Source organism: Coturnix japonica, chromosome 12, assembly GCF_054131305.1.
Source record: "Coturnix japonica strain WE chromosome 12, WE-NBRP24, whole genome shotgun sequence".
Lineage (NCBI taxonomy): Eukaryota > Metazoa > Chordata > Aves > Galliformes > Phasianidae > Coturnix > Coturnix japonica.
In genome coordinates, this window is record NC_140674.1 from 2,221,851 (window position 1) to 2,239,520 (window position 17,670).

General features: G+C 46.2%; 1 protein-coding gene across 1 annotated transcript; it reads right to left on the bottom strand.

Moving 5' to 3' along the window:
- Positions 1-2,275: 2,275 nt before the first annotated feature.
- On the bottom strand, positions 2,276-5,521 carry GPR148 (G protein-coupled receptor 148). The gene has a single exon (XM_015870910.3). The coding sequence runs from the start codon at positions 4,239-4,241 to the stop codon at positions 3,201-3,203; it is 1,041 nt and encodes a 346-aa protein (XP_015726396.2). The 5' UTR covers positions 4,242-5,521; the 3' UTR covers positions 2,276-3,200.
- Positions 5,522-17,670: the final 12,149 nt, after the last annotated feature.

Below are 17,670 nucleotides of genomic sequence, written 5' to 3' on the forward strand. Positions count from 1 at the left end.
GTGTGCAATCAGAGAGTGCTGACTCCCTCTGGCCTCTCTCCCTCTCTGCTGGTCCCCTTTTGCCCGAAACAAGACTAAAAACAGAATCGAATCTCTCATGTTGGTCTGAGACAGAAGTGGGGGTTTTCTGCACCCCAGGTATAGAGCGCTCAGGCTGTGGATGGGCCCAGAGCTGCACAAACTGAAGAATCACTTCAGAATGCACAATCTGTTGCTCTCTTTAGCAGAGACAGAGCAGAGCCCCTGCTGTCATTCATGTGGCTCCAGGCATCCTCACTGTCCAGCACCAGGCCTCCTCCTCACTCTCTGCACCAGGCTCTGCTGGAAGCTCTGATGCTTTCTTAGCAGCTCATGCAAGGTTGTTGTTTTTTGCCCCTCAGATTTGTTCCTTCCATTCAGATTTCAACTCTCTCATGTTGCAATCCAAAGGACTATTGGAAAAACAAAAGCATTTGGTGCCAGTGGTTTCACGAGCATGCCAAAATCACAAGGTTAGTGCACAGTCTGCCAGGTCTGCAGCACTGTGCCCCCAGCAGTCAGAGAGGGTGGAGCTGCTTTAAGCAGAGCCTGTGCTTCAAGGAACCCTGCAATTTCCTTTTCCTGTCACTGGCTTTCCCCACTGTCACACACACCCACCTCCCAGGGAAGTGATCACACACGAACCACAGATAGAGCTTTCCCAGCTCCCATCCCCATGTCCCATCTTCCAGCTCATATCTCCCAGCTCCCAGCTTCTAGCCCTCATATCCCAGCTCCCAGCCCAGCCTGCAGGCTGAGAACCCAGCTGGGCTTAGTAATGATGTCAGCATGAGAAAAGCAGAGAAAAATGAACGGAGAATACATTTGGGGTACGGGTTGGGGTCCAGCATACACCTTAAGGTACAACACTTCTGCTACTGCGATTTATTCAGAGGTTATTGCTCCCAGCTGCCATATCACATGTTAGAGTCGACAGCTCTCCATTTCATTTTATGTGCTGGGCAGACAGACTGACAACCAAGAAGTTCACTTTGGTGACCTCAGGGAGGTCATTGGCAGGGCTGTGGTAAGTAGCCTCCACCTGAACTCCCAGACCTCTCCAGAGACATCCTTACAGGGCTGCTGATCACTGCGAGTGGGGAAGCCTTACTATTTTTAAGCTGAAACTCAAGACATTTATGAGAAGAGTTATAGGAACGTTGTGCTGCTGACCCTGCCCGGGTGACCCCCCTGGGTCTGTGTGAGCAGCTGTGGGAAGTCCCCCAAAGGAAAATGGTTTGGGTGCACCACGTGCTTCTCCTGTGCATGCAGTAACATATTGCTGCTGCATCAGAGAGCACTGCAGCAGCCCATGTAGGAGCTAATATACTTAGAAAACTGTCTGTTCAGTGTCGAACTCCATTCAAAAGGATTAATAAATAGCATTGGCTCTCCATGGGGATGACTTGTTTGGATTCCTGTTCAATCCAATTAATTGCAGCTCAACTAAATTATTTTAGGCAGACCCCCGTTCTAGGGAGCAAGTCCAACGAGATGTACAAGATGACCGTATTCACCTTTCACAGAAGGCCATTTCCACTGAGCAGTTCTATTTCCTTGGTCTTTATGATATATCTCCATATACCAGCTTGGTACATACATAAAGTTGCCATTATCACCAGTTCACTTCCTCCTGCATTCAGTGTCCTTCTGTACTAAACTTCCAGCTGCCTCTAAATGGTGTATACCCATGGGATAAGTATGTAAGACAGTGGTACAGAACTGGCATTGCAACTTGGTCTGAGTCTGTCCTGGAGGTTAGCTATTTGATTAATAGAGGTTAGCAGGAAGATCAAATGCTGCTAACCTGCAGCTATACCATGTCAGCTATGTCCCTACCTTGCTCCATGCTATTCATACAGGTTTCTTCACTGCTTAGTGTGAACATTTACAATATAGGCAAGTGTCCACCAATAAAGCTTGAAAGGATATTCCATGGAGAGTATCCCATACATTACTGGCACCCTTGCCACCAGGCAGAGGTGTACCAGTGTGGCCCAGGACTGAGCCCTGGGGGGTGCATCCTCATGCCTAATCATGTGATGAAAGCACCTGGCTGAGCACACAGGTGTTGTTCCCACCCTTACCAGTGTTATGGGAGACCCTCCTCATAGGTTGGGACCAAAGTCCTTATACAAACACAGCATCTGCAGTACCTTCATCTGGGTGGAATATCAAAGCAGTCAGTAAGGAGCAGCTGTGAGGTCCTGCTTTTTTTATTGAACATCATTAAGAAGAGGTTCTTTTTTCTTCCCAGAAGACAAAGTGGTTACTCAGTGATTTAACTTTCCACCAGGTAAACATGTGGGAAGCACAGAGCCATGAGCGAAACAAACATGCAAGAAGGTTTATTCACTTGCAACAACTTCAGCTTCATGATGCTCTCACACAAGAAGGTCCCTTCACAGAACAGCCCCCACCACTTCCCTGCTCATTCCCACCTGCACAACGAGATATATCTCCCCTCAGCTGTGCTGACACAGCAGTTTGCAGAACATGCTACAAAACAGATCTCTGGGGTAATTTCAGTTAGACTGAAAATAACATCACTTCTCTTTGAAGGGAAATTTTTAGCCTGCAACTCCACGAGCAGCTGCTTTAGCTAATAGGTGCCCACCCAGTGTCCCTTATTGCCCCCCAGACTGCCCAGCAGCCCAGCTCTATGGGAAGGCAGCATTTGGCAGGCAGTCATGCAGAGCCCATAATGCAGACACAGGATAAAGCATAGCATGTTGTGCAGCATAGTGCTGTGGTTTGCAGAGACACCTTCCTGCAAAGGTTTTACAGAGCAGTATGTCAGTTACCAACCTTGCAAGAATACACTGTAAGGGGAAAAAAGACCAGTGATTCTGCTCTCAGCATGCTTGTTTAAGGATCTTGCTCATGCAGGTGATCTCTCAAGAGCTGCAGTTACCCCCTTTGCTTTGCACCCCTCTGCTTCACACTGTCTAGTTTTTCATTTTCTGTTTCGCAGAAGGGTATTTGCCACAGGAGGGTGGAAATGACCTTGACTGACTGTCTCCTCCGACACCAAAACAAAGCTTGGAACTTCACCGGGCAGCATCTGCTGCAATCCCAGCTGTGATGTGATGAAAGACCTGTGGCCTTCTGACAGAAGCTGAGTGATTGCCACCAGGTTTATGCTCTGACAAGGCAAGGATGTGGCTGTCTGCTGTGCTGCCTCAGGATGGCGATGGAGCGGGTGACACCACGTGAAGATGCTTAATTCTGACGAGGGATCTGAGAGATGCTGAGATCTCCCTGTACCGAAGCCCATATAGAAAGGGGAACAAAACTTTAGGCAGAATCATCAGGACATTACAGATGGTCAGGGAGATCCAGATTGATGTCTGCAGTCCAATGATAATGTTAACATACAAGAACGATTCCACAAACAGGACCAAGAGTGGAGAGAAATAAAAGAAGAACACAGTGTTTTGCATTAAGAATGTCACGCTGGCTCTGGAGCAGATGCTCTCCCATATACCCGATCTCCTGGTTTTAAAATAAAGGATGCCGTAGCAACAGAATATTAGGGACAGGAAGAGAAAAATAACCATGGCAGACAGCCAGAAACTGAGTTTCACTGCATCAGTCCCGCCTAGAGTTAGCAATATTATGACTGGAATGGCACACATCTCCAGGACGCAGGGCACAAAGCTGTGAGTTCTGGATAGCACCAGGAAGAAAACCCCAGGGAGAGCCCCAGAACAGACCCAGAGCAATACAATCACTTTCCTTGTTCGTGAAGAAGGCAGAATAACGAGGTAACGCAGAGGAAACAGAATAGCTATGTACGTGTCCAAAACCATCGCAGCAGCTGTGAACAATCCTCCACAGTAAGCCACGGCCAGAGAAAACAACTGGAGAACGCAGGCTTCCTTTGGGAGGCTTACATGTGCTGCACTGAGAACAGCTGACAGGGTGTAGAGCAGGAGGTAGAGCAGGTCGCACAGCAGAGCGTTCCCCAGCAGCATGTACCTTGTCTCCTGGCGGATGTTGAACCTAGAGAAGATGACAAACAAGATGGAAGGAATGATGAGGACACCTGCCACGAGGCAGACGATGGGAGGGATTAAAAACATCTTCACATTTTTGTCTGGTGTGTTGAGAGTCCACTCCTCCAGCAGATAATATGAAGAAACTTCCAAATCTGAGGAGACGTTGGACTGCCTCTGGAGGGATGCATTCATCCTTATTACTGACCCACAGAAGATGCTCATCTTCTTAAAATCTGATATGAATGACTTGGAGAAAAGCAAGATCTTCTGTTCTGTATCTTCAGATGGGCGGATGCCTGTGGAAGCAAAACGACTTCCCAGACAATTCTGTTGGCTCTTCTCAAGGACAGCAAGTGGAGCCCTGTAAGCAAATTCTGCAATGCCAAAAGATGATTTTGCCTGAAGCGAAGGGTTACTTTTCTTTCTGCAAAACCTGATGTTTAGTAGAGAATGAACCTTTGTAAGCTTTAAAATTACTCTAATCCCTCAGCTGTCTCTCTGATTAGAAATGAGCAGGTTGTTCATTATCATAATCTGAGTCTGAGCTCATAACATTATCACTCCAATGAGGCAGATGGGATATTAGCTCAATTCAGCAGATGTGAAATGATACAGAACGACATTCCGAGTGTACCGATGTAGGGTAGTCATAAAGGTGACCAAATGATGCTTTGCACCAATTCGTATTGAACAGCACAATCAATTTGAAGAGATCAATAGAGATGGCTTTCAATCCTGTTGTAAAATTGTATCAGAATGGCTCTTGCGAATTAAATGATTCTATTTATGGAGCATGGTGAATCAGAGCATCATATTTAATGACAACAAGCCTTCTCTGTTTCTACTGATGCATACAAATACTGAATTCTCATCTCTGGCTGACTTACAATCTATAGCCCGTTGGGACAAGCAACATGCGCAGTAACATATCAGCATACCCTGCAGCACACCTGGCATTTCCAATGGCCTTTTGGAGACCAATGCTTGACTTGCTGACCAGCACACTTGTGCTGTGCTGCACTGCTTTTACCACCAGATCTCAGAGCCTGGGGTGCAGCAAGAGAATGTGAGGGATGTGGGTTGCAGAAGGAGAACTCTTTATGTTCTCCCAGGAGTGATCTGATCAGAAGGAAAGCTGCTCTTTTTCATAGGCTCTGCATTGGCTGATAAGATTTTAATCAGTCAAAAGAAGGTTATTAATACAGTCACCGTATGATGCAAAGCAAGCAACATTGCTTGAGTGTCGTGGAGCAAATGACAAGAGTTGGAACTGCATGTTCTACAGAAAAGAGTGGTGGATTTGAAGTAGATTATAAAAGACCTGAGTGTTAAGGAGCGACTGGCTGCATCTCAGACCAGGAAAACTGTGGAGCATGCAGGCAATGAGCTGGATCTGAGAGGGACAAAACCGGGGTTGAGGAAGATACTCTATTCTGCATGATAGAAAACTTGCAATGATTAAGATAGTGCTGAAGACACTATTCCTGTGGTAGCAAGCACTTAACAGTCTCAAAAGAGAGTGCAGACAGGGAAAGGAGGAAGGAAACATGACTGTCACCTGACCAGGCTGCTTCGAGGCTGTTCTGCAATGGTTTGAAGTCTTCCTTGCCATAGCAGCACTGCTTTCTTTCACAACCCTGCAGTCATCTCCCTCTTGAAAACCACACCAAGCAGCACACTGCTGCTACCACATCCCATTACAGAGTACAGGCTTATCACCTCCCTGCTCTAGGTGCTCTTCTCACCAGCTGTGCAGGGCTTTCCCAAAGCTTTTTAAGTAATGGTAAACAGCAAAGGATTGCTCTCACTATTGAAGCGTAGCACTCATGCAAGCCAAGATACCAGTCAAAATATAAGCCATTGAAATCTGCTGCCTGCCCAACTGCTTTGAAGTTACATTATTTATCTTTAAAAATAAAGGTATCTAAGTTCAGAAAACCCTTCTGGCAGTCCTGACAATCCCACCAGCACATCTCACACTCAGTATTGTCAAATCTAACACTTTTTCCAGCTATGAGAAAATTGCTTCCTCCTCTCAAGCAATCTGGATCCTACTGTTGCTGCAGGAGCCGCAGGAATGCAGCTCGCTCCTTACAATGGCATCACTGTACCCTTATTACTGTACCCATTATTTCCCCAGCACCACCAGCATGTATGAACACTGTCAGCACGTAGCAATTCAGTGTGGCTCTGTCTGTGGGAGGTGGTGCTGTGCTGTGGACGTGCTACCTCAGAGCATGCCAAGGCACACAGCAGACAGTCTGTGAAACTCAGTATTTGTCATAAGACTTGTGCACATTTCGTCTCTCTGCATGCTGATAGCTGGCATCCGTGGAGCTCTGTGTTAGGACAGTTCAACTGCTGCACCATATGGAACTAAGCGATAGAAGGAAGAACAACCATCATTTTAAGAGCAGCATTTCAGTGGCTGTGGTGATTGGATAGGCAAAACATAAGGGGACTCTTCCCTGGCTCAGTTCTGCCTCTGCTGAAAAGTATGTGAACAGTACTGATGTGATGATACATTCGGCTTCAGATTCTACCCTGTATCTATTAACAAGCCACAACACAGTTAATACCTTAAGGCGGAAGCATAACCTGCCTCCCAGCCCCTGGTGTCCTAAAGATGCCACATTAATGAGAAGATCATCATGTTTCTGGATGAAATCAGAGGTGTATTTTCCAGCATCTGGATAGGATTCAATGTGAACAAACTCACTGTTATCACAGCTGTAGGCTTTTGGATGACAGAAAAATAAATGCAAAAACAATACTCAGCAATACTCAACAGGAGTAATGCAGTCAAACATTTCCCAGTGATGTTACACAGCACTGTAGTTCTATAAATGTATTCCTCAAGGATTTGTTTGCTTAGAGTTTTTGTGCTAGCAAGTAGTTACTATTTTCAGATTCAAAATGTTTTTCCTGAGGCCTGAAAAGCTCATTATGGCAGAGTCACTCCTTCCCCTGGGATAAAAGCTGCTTATCACAGGTCTGGTGTTCCAGCTACATTGGGAGGGTAATGGACACTGACATCTTCACTACCATGAGGTTCAAAGCAGAAGTGGCAGCTCTAGCAAAGCTTCAGCTGCTCTCCACTGATTCCCCTGCAGAGCAATGGCTGCAGGACAATCTGTTGCAGCAGTATTCTGCAGAGCTACAGTTCTGCTATAGTTATGGTATTGGAATGTGAGAATTTTACCAAAAGAGTAATTATCGCTTTGAAGAATCCTCTTCATGCAGCTGTGAAAGAGTGAGCAGGTGTATAGTGTGAAGTGTAAGCAAAGGAGTGAGCTTGCCAGTTGTCCTGCAGTGGCTGGACGCAGGTATGCTTGTGGTAAATGGGAAATAGCTCAGGGCTTCCACTTAGCCTTCATGTAGAGAGTGCTGCAGCACATGTGGGACACCTCAGCTTTGCTCATCCTGCACTCAGCACTCACCCACTGCAGCCTAAAGGTGGCGAGGGCTACTTGCAAGGAGATAGTGAAACTGAACATCCCTCCAGAGCGTATTGAGTTTAGACAGCTGCCTCACTGATGTTGTGCTCAGTGTTTTGTGGTACCAGACTGGATGATTCTCCTGCAATTTCCTGTAAATCTGCCCTTAATGCTCTGCTTATTGATTTTTTTTATTTTTATTTTTTAATGTTCTTTGGTAAACGTGTTAGATGGATGCACTTTATACCTATCTTGCTGATTCAGACCTATTGTATTAGCAACCTCTCTTCTGCCTCTTAATTTACAGTCCATATTGATTTTCAAAATGAATAATATGCTTTTAATCACTTTACTCATTTCTGCTTCAGTCAGTATCCCAGTGAAAGCTTAGCTATCTTATCTGCTGAGTTTGGGAGATCTAAGAAGGCATGCTTTTGGTCATACTAAGAACTGTAAATCCAACAAGGACTGTACTTTAACATAGTCTGATACTGAGTATAAACAGATATTGTTAAATTGAACAAAAAAAATCAGAAATATTGCTGTCTTATAGTAGCTGCTATGGGCTTCAGTGTGCACACACAGGAAAGTTCCCTATTTCATGCAGAATTTCATGCAGTCTAACCAGGGACTGGGACAGAAACCCCACTGCTGCCATGGCCATAACTGTGCAGGAGAGGGAAGCTGACCTCAGCAGTGCTAGGGTTTCCACAACCCTGCATTGCAAGACTGTCTTATGAGAGGAACTCTGTGACCATGCTGCACGCTCATGTTCTCCTCTGGGATTCCTGGGTGCCAGCAGGTAGGCAGCTCTGCACTAGGCTGGATGCTGACAGGGCTGTGCTGGGTCCATGCCTGAGAAACGATGCCGTGCTTTGTGTCTGCCCCAGAGACCAATCCACTTGGCTGCAAGCCCAGGGACAGCAACACAGAAAGGCCTTTGGTCAGCCTTGGCTTTGTCCAACTAAAGCAACATTTTCACTGCTTTGCTGTTTTGTGGTGATATTTCCAGCCAGGTTTAGTAATGGAACTTTGACCTCAGGAGCCTTCATGTGCTGCACCAGTTCCTTTGGTTTCCTTCCCTGAGTGCTCCCATTCTGGGCTCATTGCGGGCTGGAGAAGCCATCTGTGCTGTGAAGAGCTGAGTGCTATGAGCAGCCCAGCTCCTGCCAGCAGGCAGGGACAACCAGCCATAATTGTGTCCTGTCCATGTCCATATTCTCTGTGTGAGGAAATGAGCTGCTGCCAGAGCCAAACAAGCAGTCAGAACAGATTACCTACACTGTATTTCTGAATGGGCTTTTAAATTTTCTTCTCTTTCTAATAGGAACTCAGTTAAAAGACAACTTTTTAATAAACCTCCAATATTTGCTATTAGCTTTTCTGTAAGTCTTCAATGCCAGGACCCCGGCTGGAGCTGTACAGCCTGACTGTCCCAGCCTGACTTCCAGCTATCTCTGTGCCTCAGCTATTTGTCTCCACTTGTCTCCAGAATTATTGAAAGCTATTTCATGCCTTGCCTGGTATTTGCTATAGATAAGATGCACACGCAGTGCCCTTGTAACTGTGCAAAGTTCACAAACTGAGCTTGTCATTTACTAGAGGTAAGGAAGTAAAGAAACAAGTGTGAGAATTAAAATCAGAGTGCAGTGATTTTAGAAGTCAAATGAAAAACAAAACAGGAGGAGAAAACAAGGATTTGAAAGAGCTTTGAGGAATTTTAATGAGTTTCCTAAAGAAAACGGAGGGCATTGAGAGACTGAGAAGACCCAATCACTGAGGCTGAATCACTTTCTCTGATTCCAAATACCATCACCTTGGTGATCACAAAGCCAAGACAAAGTTTGTACCTAACTTGCTTCTCAGGTGCAATGTTGAGAATTAAGCTGGATGTCAAAAGAACAGGATTTTGGAATGAATGACTGATATGTCAATAAAAGGTTAAATGAATTATATAGCCTGAGAAAAAAGAAATGCCATGAAGTCCCAGGTGCCACCTGCTCTCCCTCAAGAGAGAAGCATTCTGTACTGATTCCTAGATTGAAGGATCTCTCCTGTGTGCCTTCTTTTCAGACATGCATTTACAAAACAGCATCAACAGCTTTCTTAATAAGGGCTGTTTTTACAGTACCAGTCTTCTTTCTTAAAGGTTGTTTAATTCACAGAGTGGAACTTTCATCAGTCTAATAATTCTTAAAGAATTTCATACTGTATGCAACATTGGTGACAGTGGGGGCAATACTCAAGGCTCAACCTCACCACTGCAGGACAGGGGATAAACAACTCCAGCTCCTGCTGGCTATGTTACTTCTGATACAAGCTGGGATGCCACTGGCCTTTTTGCCCACCTGGGTACACTGCTGGTTCACGTTCAGCCAAGCAATGACCAACAGCCCCATGTCCTCCTCCACACAGTCTTCTAGTCACTCTGTCCCAAGCCTGTAGTGTTGTGACCAAAGTGCAGGACCTGGCAGTTGGTCTTGTTGAACTTCATCCCATTGGTCTCATCCCAGCCATCCAGCCTGCCCAGATCCACCTGTAGGGCCTTCCTATCCCCAGACAAACCTACACCCCCTCCCAACTTGTTGTCATCTGCAGACTTGCTGAGGATACACTCAGTCTCCTCATCCAGGTAATCAGTGAACATATTGCACAGGGCAGGACCCGATGCCAACCCCTGGGGAACACCACTCATGACTGGTAGAGTTGGAGCAGAAGCAGGAGTGGGAGGAGAAAGGCAGTGTGGAAGGAGATACATGCGTTATCTCTTCCTGCTCATGCCTTTTGATGGTGGGCTGTGAGGAGTGGTGCCTGCTGTGCAGGGTGTGTTCAGTGTGAGGCCCAGTGCCCACCAGGGGAAGGAGCCCTTGCTGAAGCCAAGAGGCCCCTCCAGCTGTGGGACACAGCAGCAGTACTGGATGACACAGGTGCAGAAGCAGCACTAGGTCTCTAAAATTCCTGTGCCTGTGGAGAGATGCTGACCTTATATCAGGCAGTGGAGCAGGTGCCAGACACAGCCACTATATGGGAGGGAGATTACTGCCAGTATGTGCTGAGATGCACAGCCTGCTCTGGGCCCAGTGGGGGTCCAGTGTGGGCCACATGCACAGAGCCATACCCAAACCCCTTATCCATTCCCCATGGTTCTCTTTATTACATACCTGGCTGCCCAGCTGTCAGACCAAGAAGAGCATGGAAGATGCTCTCCTGTGATCCACTGACATTTTTGCACTACCGTCTTTTGTGCAGACAGGGCACAAGGGGATTTTGGTTGCTTTGAGCAGCAAGTACCACTTGCAGTCTCATCCTGTATGATGTACGTCTTCCACTGCCAGGCTAAGGCAGGCTGGCTATTGCTGCCAGAGATCAGAGGAGCTGTGACAGGCAACTCCGCGACTCTCACGGCTGTGCTGAGATGTGCTGAGGTGTGCTCTGACCTTGTAATGTGGAAAAGGATGAACCAGCCTGCGAAGACTGGGTACAGTTTGGATCAGGATGATTTGTTACACAGGACTGGCCTGGGCCTGGCTCTGCTACACATGGATAGAACTGCTTTTACCACAAAGAGTCACAACCAGGTATAAATATCCTTTTTTTTCCAGACTCTACCCCCATAAAAATGAGACTGTGCTAATACTATGGCCTGTCTTTTCCTTTGCATGCAGAGATTTTCTTATCTACAGTCCACATCTGCACCTCTTCCCAGCTGCTGATTCTGCTGGTTCCAGCATGCACTAACCATGCTAATCCCCAGTAAGCAATCAAATCTCCCCATCTGTGTTCCTGTGATTTCCCCTGGCACCACAGTAGGACTTCTCTACTTTAATTAACTGGAGCTGGACGCCTTGTCAAGACTTAGCTCCTCTGATTTCTCATTATGTTATCATAATACCATTTAGCAGAACCACCCTTTTCAGCAAAAGAAACTGATCTCAGCCCCTTGAAGGCAGCACAGTGAGACAAAGAGAACTCTGCAGGGCCCACACTAACACACGGCTGCACTCTTGTGAAGTGGCTGCATTTCCTCCCCAGGAAATATTCCAGTTCTTGACTACTCACAAAAATACCTTTCAAAATGCATTTCCTTATTTTGTTTTTCTTTGTAGGCACTTAGGATCAACTTCTTAATCCATCTGTGCTTTGCTTGATGATTGTTCTGTACTTACATTATACCCTATTAGCAAAAGCTTGTATTCAGTGGCACCAGTTCTTAGTACCATTCTTTGCCCTTTTCCAGCCAAACAACTAATTTCCAACTGTACTGAGCCTTCATTTATTGTGCAGCAGCCTAAGACTCAAAGCCCACGTGTTCCTTCACAAAATGAGAAGGAAGACCAGGCTCATTTACAAAGCTCTGAAGCTGTGTGACACTGCGTTGTGAGACACCCCTTGGGAAGAAGCAGTGCTGGAAGGGTGTGTGTGCAAGGATATCATGGCAGGAAGATGAGACCTGTGTCAAACATTCTGCAATTAAACAGCAGGCAGCATCAGAGGAGAATCAGACAGACAGGAAGGTGATATTTGGACAACAAGAGGTGCCCCAGAGCAACAAATGTGAGGAAGTATTCTCAGTTCTGCTCCAAGGAAGAATCTACAAAATGGACTCTGGTTGGCTGGTTGTGGGCAGATAACCTCCCAGATGCACTCTGAGGATTTGAAGTATACATGATCTGAATATGGGTTGACAGTAAAAAGCACAAAGTATTTTAATACAGGTATAGAGTTACAGGAACGGCACTGCCTGGGTTCAGGCCTGGAGTTCCGCTGCATGAATCTTAGGACAGAAAGTCTGTATCTCTTGGAATCTCTTGCTGTCGACAAAGCTTAAAGTGAAATTCAAAGCCAAGAAACTGCCCGCCCATCTACAGGCTGTGCTCAAGCTTTGATGTAGAGGGCCATCTAGTGGAAAGCCTTTCTGAACATTCGCAGCCTACTGGACAGGACTGGGATGGTGCTGAAGTGCAAGAGCACCTGTGTAATGATGCATCCCTGCTATGAGGCTGAATGCATCCGGGAGCTACTCAGTACCTTCTGCAGAGATAATGGATGTTCTGAGCCAGATTCTCTGGTTGAAGGACAGTGATAATACAGAAAACACTGGAGCCACTGAGTCATTTCAGAGCGGTTCATGTTCATACTTGCAGCTGCCCATCTGTGCAGTGAGCAGGGAGAGCTGCAAGACTGTGTAGGAATTCCATCACAAAGCTGGAAAACAGCTGGAAGTGCAGCAAGTCTGGACAAATGTTGTATTTTTAGGCTTTTACCATTTCTCCCAAACTTTATCTACCACTGCATCAAAGCTCATGAACCACTTCCCCTCTAACAGGGGGTGTTCCTGTTTGTTTGCTTTTCCCTGTGATGTACTGATTGACAGCTGAAGCACTGTCAGGAAACCTACTATTCTGGGGCCTTGTAACCTGTTACTGATTGACTGCTGTTACTGTCTTACTATCATTACCTGTCTGCAATGATCCTTTTTCTGTCTTCTTGCCTCTTGTGGCCTGTTGCCCCCAGCCCTGGGGCACTGAGGGTATCAGAGTGCTGGGCTGTGGAGGGTCTGGTCTCCATCTCCTTACTGCAAGGGCAGATGACTGCCATCAAAGCACCATTTTGGGTGGAACAGCAGCACACATCAGGCAAAACAATGCACAACTTCAAAGTCATGTTTAGGTCATGAAGACCTGCAGCGTGACGAGGCACCGTGACATTTCTAGTACTCAAGAATGTCAGGATGGAGCAACAAATGAGGAAATCATGGTCCCCATCATTCTGCCACTTGTGCCATTTCTGTGACGACACGCATACCTACGTGTCAACCCAGACTTCCTGCTTGGCTGGAACTCATTAGTGGGCAAAAGGAAGAAGCCACTCTGTGGCTGGCTTTTGCCAGTTCTGGTGTGCAGGGATGGGTCAAACTCTCTGAATGCTGCCTATCTCCATATGACTGACTGTGCAGCTCTGCCAGTGCAGACCACATAGCTGTGTTGGAGCACTCAGCAGCTCTTCTTCTTCTTACCCTTGCTTGCATCCTATTTCACATGTTTGCCAGCCCTGCCAGCACATAGGAACAGAGATCACAGCATCCACCCTGCTACTGTTCAGTGCCACGGTTCCAGGCTCCTGACCACAGGTGTGCTGCTCCTGGCTCCCAGCCCCATGCTGCTTTGTGCTGACACAATGCTGCTGGTTGGTACAGGGCTGCTGCCCATAGGGAAGAGAAAAATGTAACAGCTTAATGTGTTTGAGTACCATCTAGGTGCATCAGCTGACTTGGAAACTTTAATAGCCCCTCTGTCAAAAAAGCAAACAGCCGGGGAGAGATTGTTTTGTTCCAGAGCGATGGAAGCATCAATGCCATGAGAGCATAAAATCCAAAGACTGACGCCTGATAAATCACCCCACTCACAATGCCCTGGCAGCTAGAAGACCTATAAAAAGACCTTATTTTAAAACCTTCTGGTAATTAGTGTAGCTGCAAACCAAATTATGACCTTGGCACTGTCGGTACTCATGATACGTTAATGAAGCATTCTGGCTGAGTTCATTCAGTGTTAGTCTTTTCTCTGCTGAAACTGCAAATATATTAATGCTCACGCTTCGCTGTCAAAAGAGTCTTACCTATAAGACCATATTCTTACTACAGACATTGTTAAGAGACTTCAAGTTGTGTGTTCAGGAGTTTTGCCTTCCAGCTGATCACATTGCTCAGGCAGCAGCCGGCAGCAAGCTGCTGGCATTGGCCACTGCCACTGAGCACACAGGAGGAGAGAAAGCAAAACAGACACACATCAAACAGCACCTCTAGGTCTGCTAGTAAGCTGCCATTGAGAGCCAGTGCTTTATCCTAAGACACACATCTTGCCACTTTAAAGTGACACTTGGTTTTGACATACTAATTGCTACCGCCGATATAAATCCAACATGCAGTTTTGTTTCCAAAACGTATGTTTGATCAAGTATGTCAACTGCAAGCATTTGCAATGACATTGTTACCAATGGCACCGCTGGTGATTTCAGAACCTTCATTTTTTATCTCTGAAATTCTTTTATTTGCCTGTTTCAGAACATGGACTGGCAGGCAGCAGGACTGTATGCCAAGATGCAGCTGTTGCAGCCAGCATCCTGGACACAGCACACTTTTTCCTAGAGGTGCCACTGTCTGTACATGCAGAGGTTTCTTTCTTGTGGGCAGGATTTGTGATGTGCTTTGTGTTGCCCATGTGGTCTCATTTATGAGATCCTGTGACAAGACTATTATCTGCATTGTAACAGTGGCAGAGTCTTGGTGGTGATTTGTTTTCTCTCACAGACACAATATAACATCATTCCAACAGTGAAGGGCAGAGGCAGGAGAAGCAAGCTGTCCTGTTCACTGTTTAGCATCCCTGCCTGTGTATGTGAATCTCAGCCTGCTGTGTTTTTGCGCTTCGTCCTGGTAACATTATCCAGTGCCTCATTTCTCTTGTACTTAGGAGGCCTTTTTGATTTTAGCCCTTCATGGATCCCCACTTCAGCACCTGAAAGACTATTACATCAGAGCCACTGAAATAGCTGCTCCCTTACTGCTGCTCTGCCTCTGTTGTTTGAAGCTGTGTATCTATGGCTACTTCACCTGTATTTCCATTTTTGGTTTCCTGGCTGAGACTTTAACAAAGCCTTCAGAGGGCTTAATTATGCACTCTGACAAAGAACAATACAAAATTAAGCAGGGAAATGAAGTCACACAACAGTCATTAAAGATTTCCCATTACCTTCCCTCAAGTCGTCACACAAGCATCTCCTCCTGCAGAATCAGAGAAAATTTTGCTGAATGATTATTTTACATTTGAGATGGTGAAAATCTTCTAATGACAGTAGCAGTTCAATGAGCTGCTTTGGGTTGGAAGGGGCCTTAAAGCCCACCAGTCCCACCTCTGCCATGAGCAGGGACACCCCCAGCTCAGGATGCCCGGGGACCCCCAGCCTGCCTTTGAGCACCCCAAGATGGGGCATCCACAGCTCTCCGTGCATCAGTGCCAGGGCTTCATCCCCTCACAGTAATGAATTTCCCCCTATTCTTATATTCCAGAATGTCTGGAATGCATAAACTGTTGAATACGTGACTTGGATGTTTGTATTTCACCATTTCAGCAGTTGGGTTCTCAAGGTGTCACGTCCTTCCCTTCTATTTCTGTGCTAAGCACTAATGTTATTAATGACAGTCCTAAATTTTGCTGCTCACCAAGCAGATGAGAGCAGAGTAGCAATTAACTTAATGCAAGCCCTGGAAAACAGTCAGATAAGTAGCAAAGATTGTTCACTTCAACCTGGCGGCGTCATCTGCCAGACGCCTGCAGAGCAAATCCTCGTATCCCATTACCCATCCTCTGCAGCCTGCAGAACCAAGAAATACCGATACAGATCCATCAATAATTAAATTTAAGCTGATATTGGATCAAGGATTTTAGACTCTCGGCTGGTTCATTCACTGGCAGGAAATAGCCTGGGTCAAATTCCTTCATTCATTCAGTCATTCCTGGAAACTAATACAGCTGTCTCAGCACACACTTTTTTTCTGAGTCTCTGCAGGCTCAAAGAGTTGGTTAGATTCTTTCAGGAGAGAAGATGATAGAACACAGTAGTTTCCTTTCGGTGAGTTTCTCCTGCTAAAAGTAGTCTTCATTTGCCTGACTTCAACACTGCTGCCCGTGCTGGGATAAAGCAGCCCTCCCATCTCTGGCAGGCTGGGCTTGCTCATCTCTCTCTGTGTTTCCATCCAGCCCCCACATGGGTTGTCCTCTTCCTTCCCCCAGTCCTCCTTAGTGTACACCAGAGATCCCTGCTCCCTTCCTGCCACACCAGCAACTGTATGCTCTCATTTCTCTCTTCTCAAGGGTCCTCTTCTGCCTTCCTCGTGCCAAGGGAGGTGTGCTTCTGCTGAACAGATGGCATCCGTTCCACATGCCCCTCATTTGCACTCATTAGCAGTTTGCTGATTTCCCATCTCTTTCATGTCCACTGATGTTCGAAACAAATCCAGACAGACTGAATTAATCAGAGAGGATGATGAGGTTTTCCAGGAGCCAACCTTTTGAACCTGATCAACAGCCACGGGGAAATAGCCTGAAATGAAGGAACAGCAGAGAAACACAGTTCAGGGAACTATAAATTGAGAACTATTTGGGTAGGGAAAAAGTTCCATTGCAGTAGGCTTCACCTGCAAATTCTAGGTACTTGTGGTTGTCTGTTTCTCTCTCTACATTTCAAATTTGGGTACATCTTTTCTTATATACACTTCAGTGTTCAGAAACTGAACACAGAAACAATGTGCATACATGATTTTCTGGTCTGAATTCTGAAACTATGTTTTCTTCCAGGTTCTCTTGGGCAGTATCAACACTAGCCCTGAACTGGCACAGGATTCCTCTGGTTGAATCTCATGTCTGCTAGCATTTCCACCAGTCCTCAACATCACTTTGGACAAAGAAGGGCTTTGAGGCTTTAAACTCTCCCTCATTCCAAAACAGAGTGCACCAAGTGAAGGCTCTCAAAGGCAACAACATCACTGAAGAGCAAAGATTTACCATCTGAAACTTGTGGCTGCATATACCACTTATGAAGAAAGGCTTCTTCTTATATTAGAACAAATATGTCATGCAGAGAAAAAGCCATCAAATCAACTACTCCTTCCCTGCCTCATCTCCGAGATTCAGCTAAAGCATGCTGTGAAAATGGGAGATGAGAACAAGGAGAAGCTTTGGCTTTTGTTCTTTTTCTGCTGCCATGTGGGAGACAGAAGGTATCAGCACCCACTGACGGAATGATGCACCATTTTCTGAGAGAACACTCATCTGACTCTCAGAGAGCTGGAGGATGTACTTCATACTTGCACAGAATTGATCTGTCTGAATGTACTCTGCTTCACTGCATTGACTGAGAGCAGCCTGCTTGCTGTGCCAGAGCAGTGATGCTGGCTCTGTATGGGACAGGTAAGCTGCACGCTGCAGGACCTAGGAGCACAGCTCAGAAACTGCAGCTCATGGGGAACTGCTGCAGTGAATTAAGTCACTGCTTCATGACACACACAGGATTTAAGAAACCTAGAAACATGTTTTAAAAGGCAGGAAGGGGAAGGCAGGGGATCTGGAAGGGACAGTGGACATTTGACCAGATCGGAAGGCCTTTATTGGGACAGGTCTGGGGCAAGGAAGTCAGTGTCATGCTGGTGTACAGTT

Excerpts from the sequence above, each read along its gene's own strand:
- GPR148 (XM_015870910.3), bottom strand. The coding sequence starts at position 4,241 with ATGAGCATCTTCTGTGGGTCAGTAATAAGGATGAATGCATCCCTCCAG.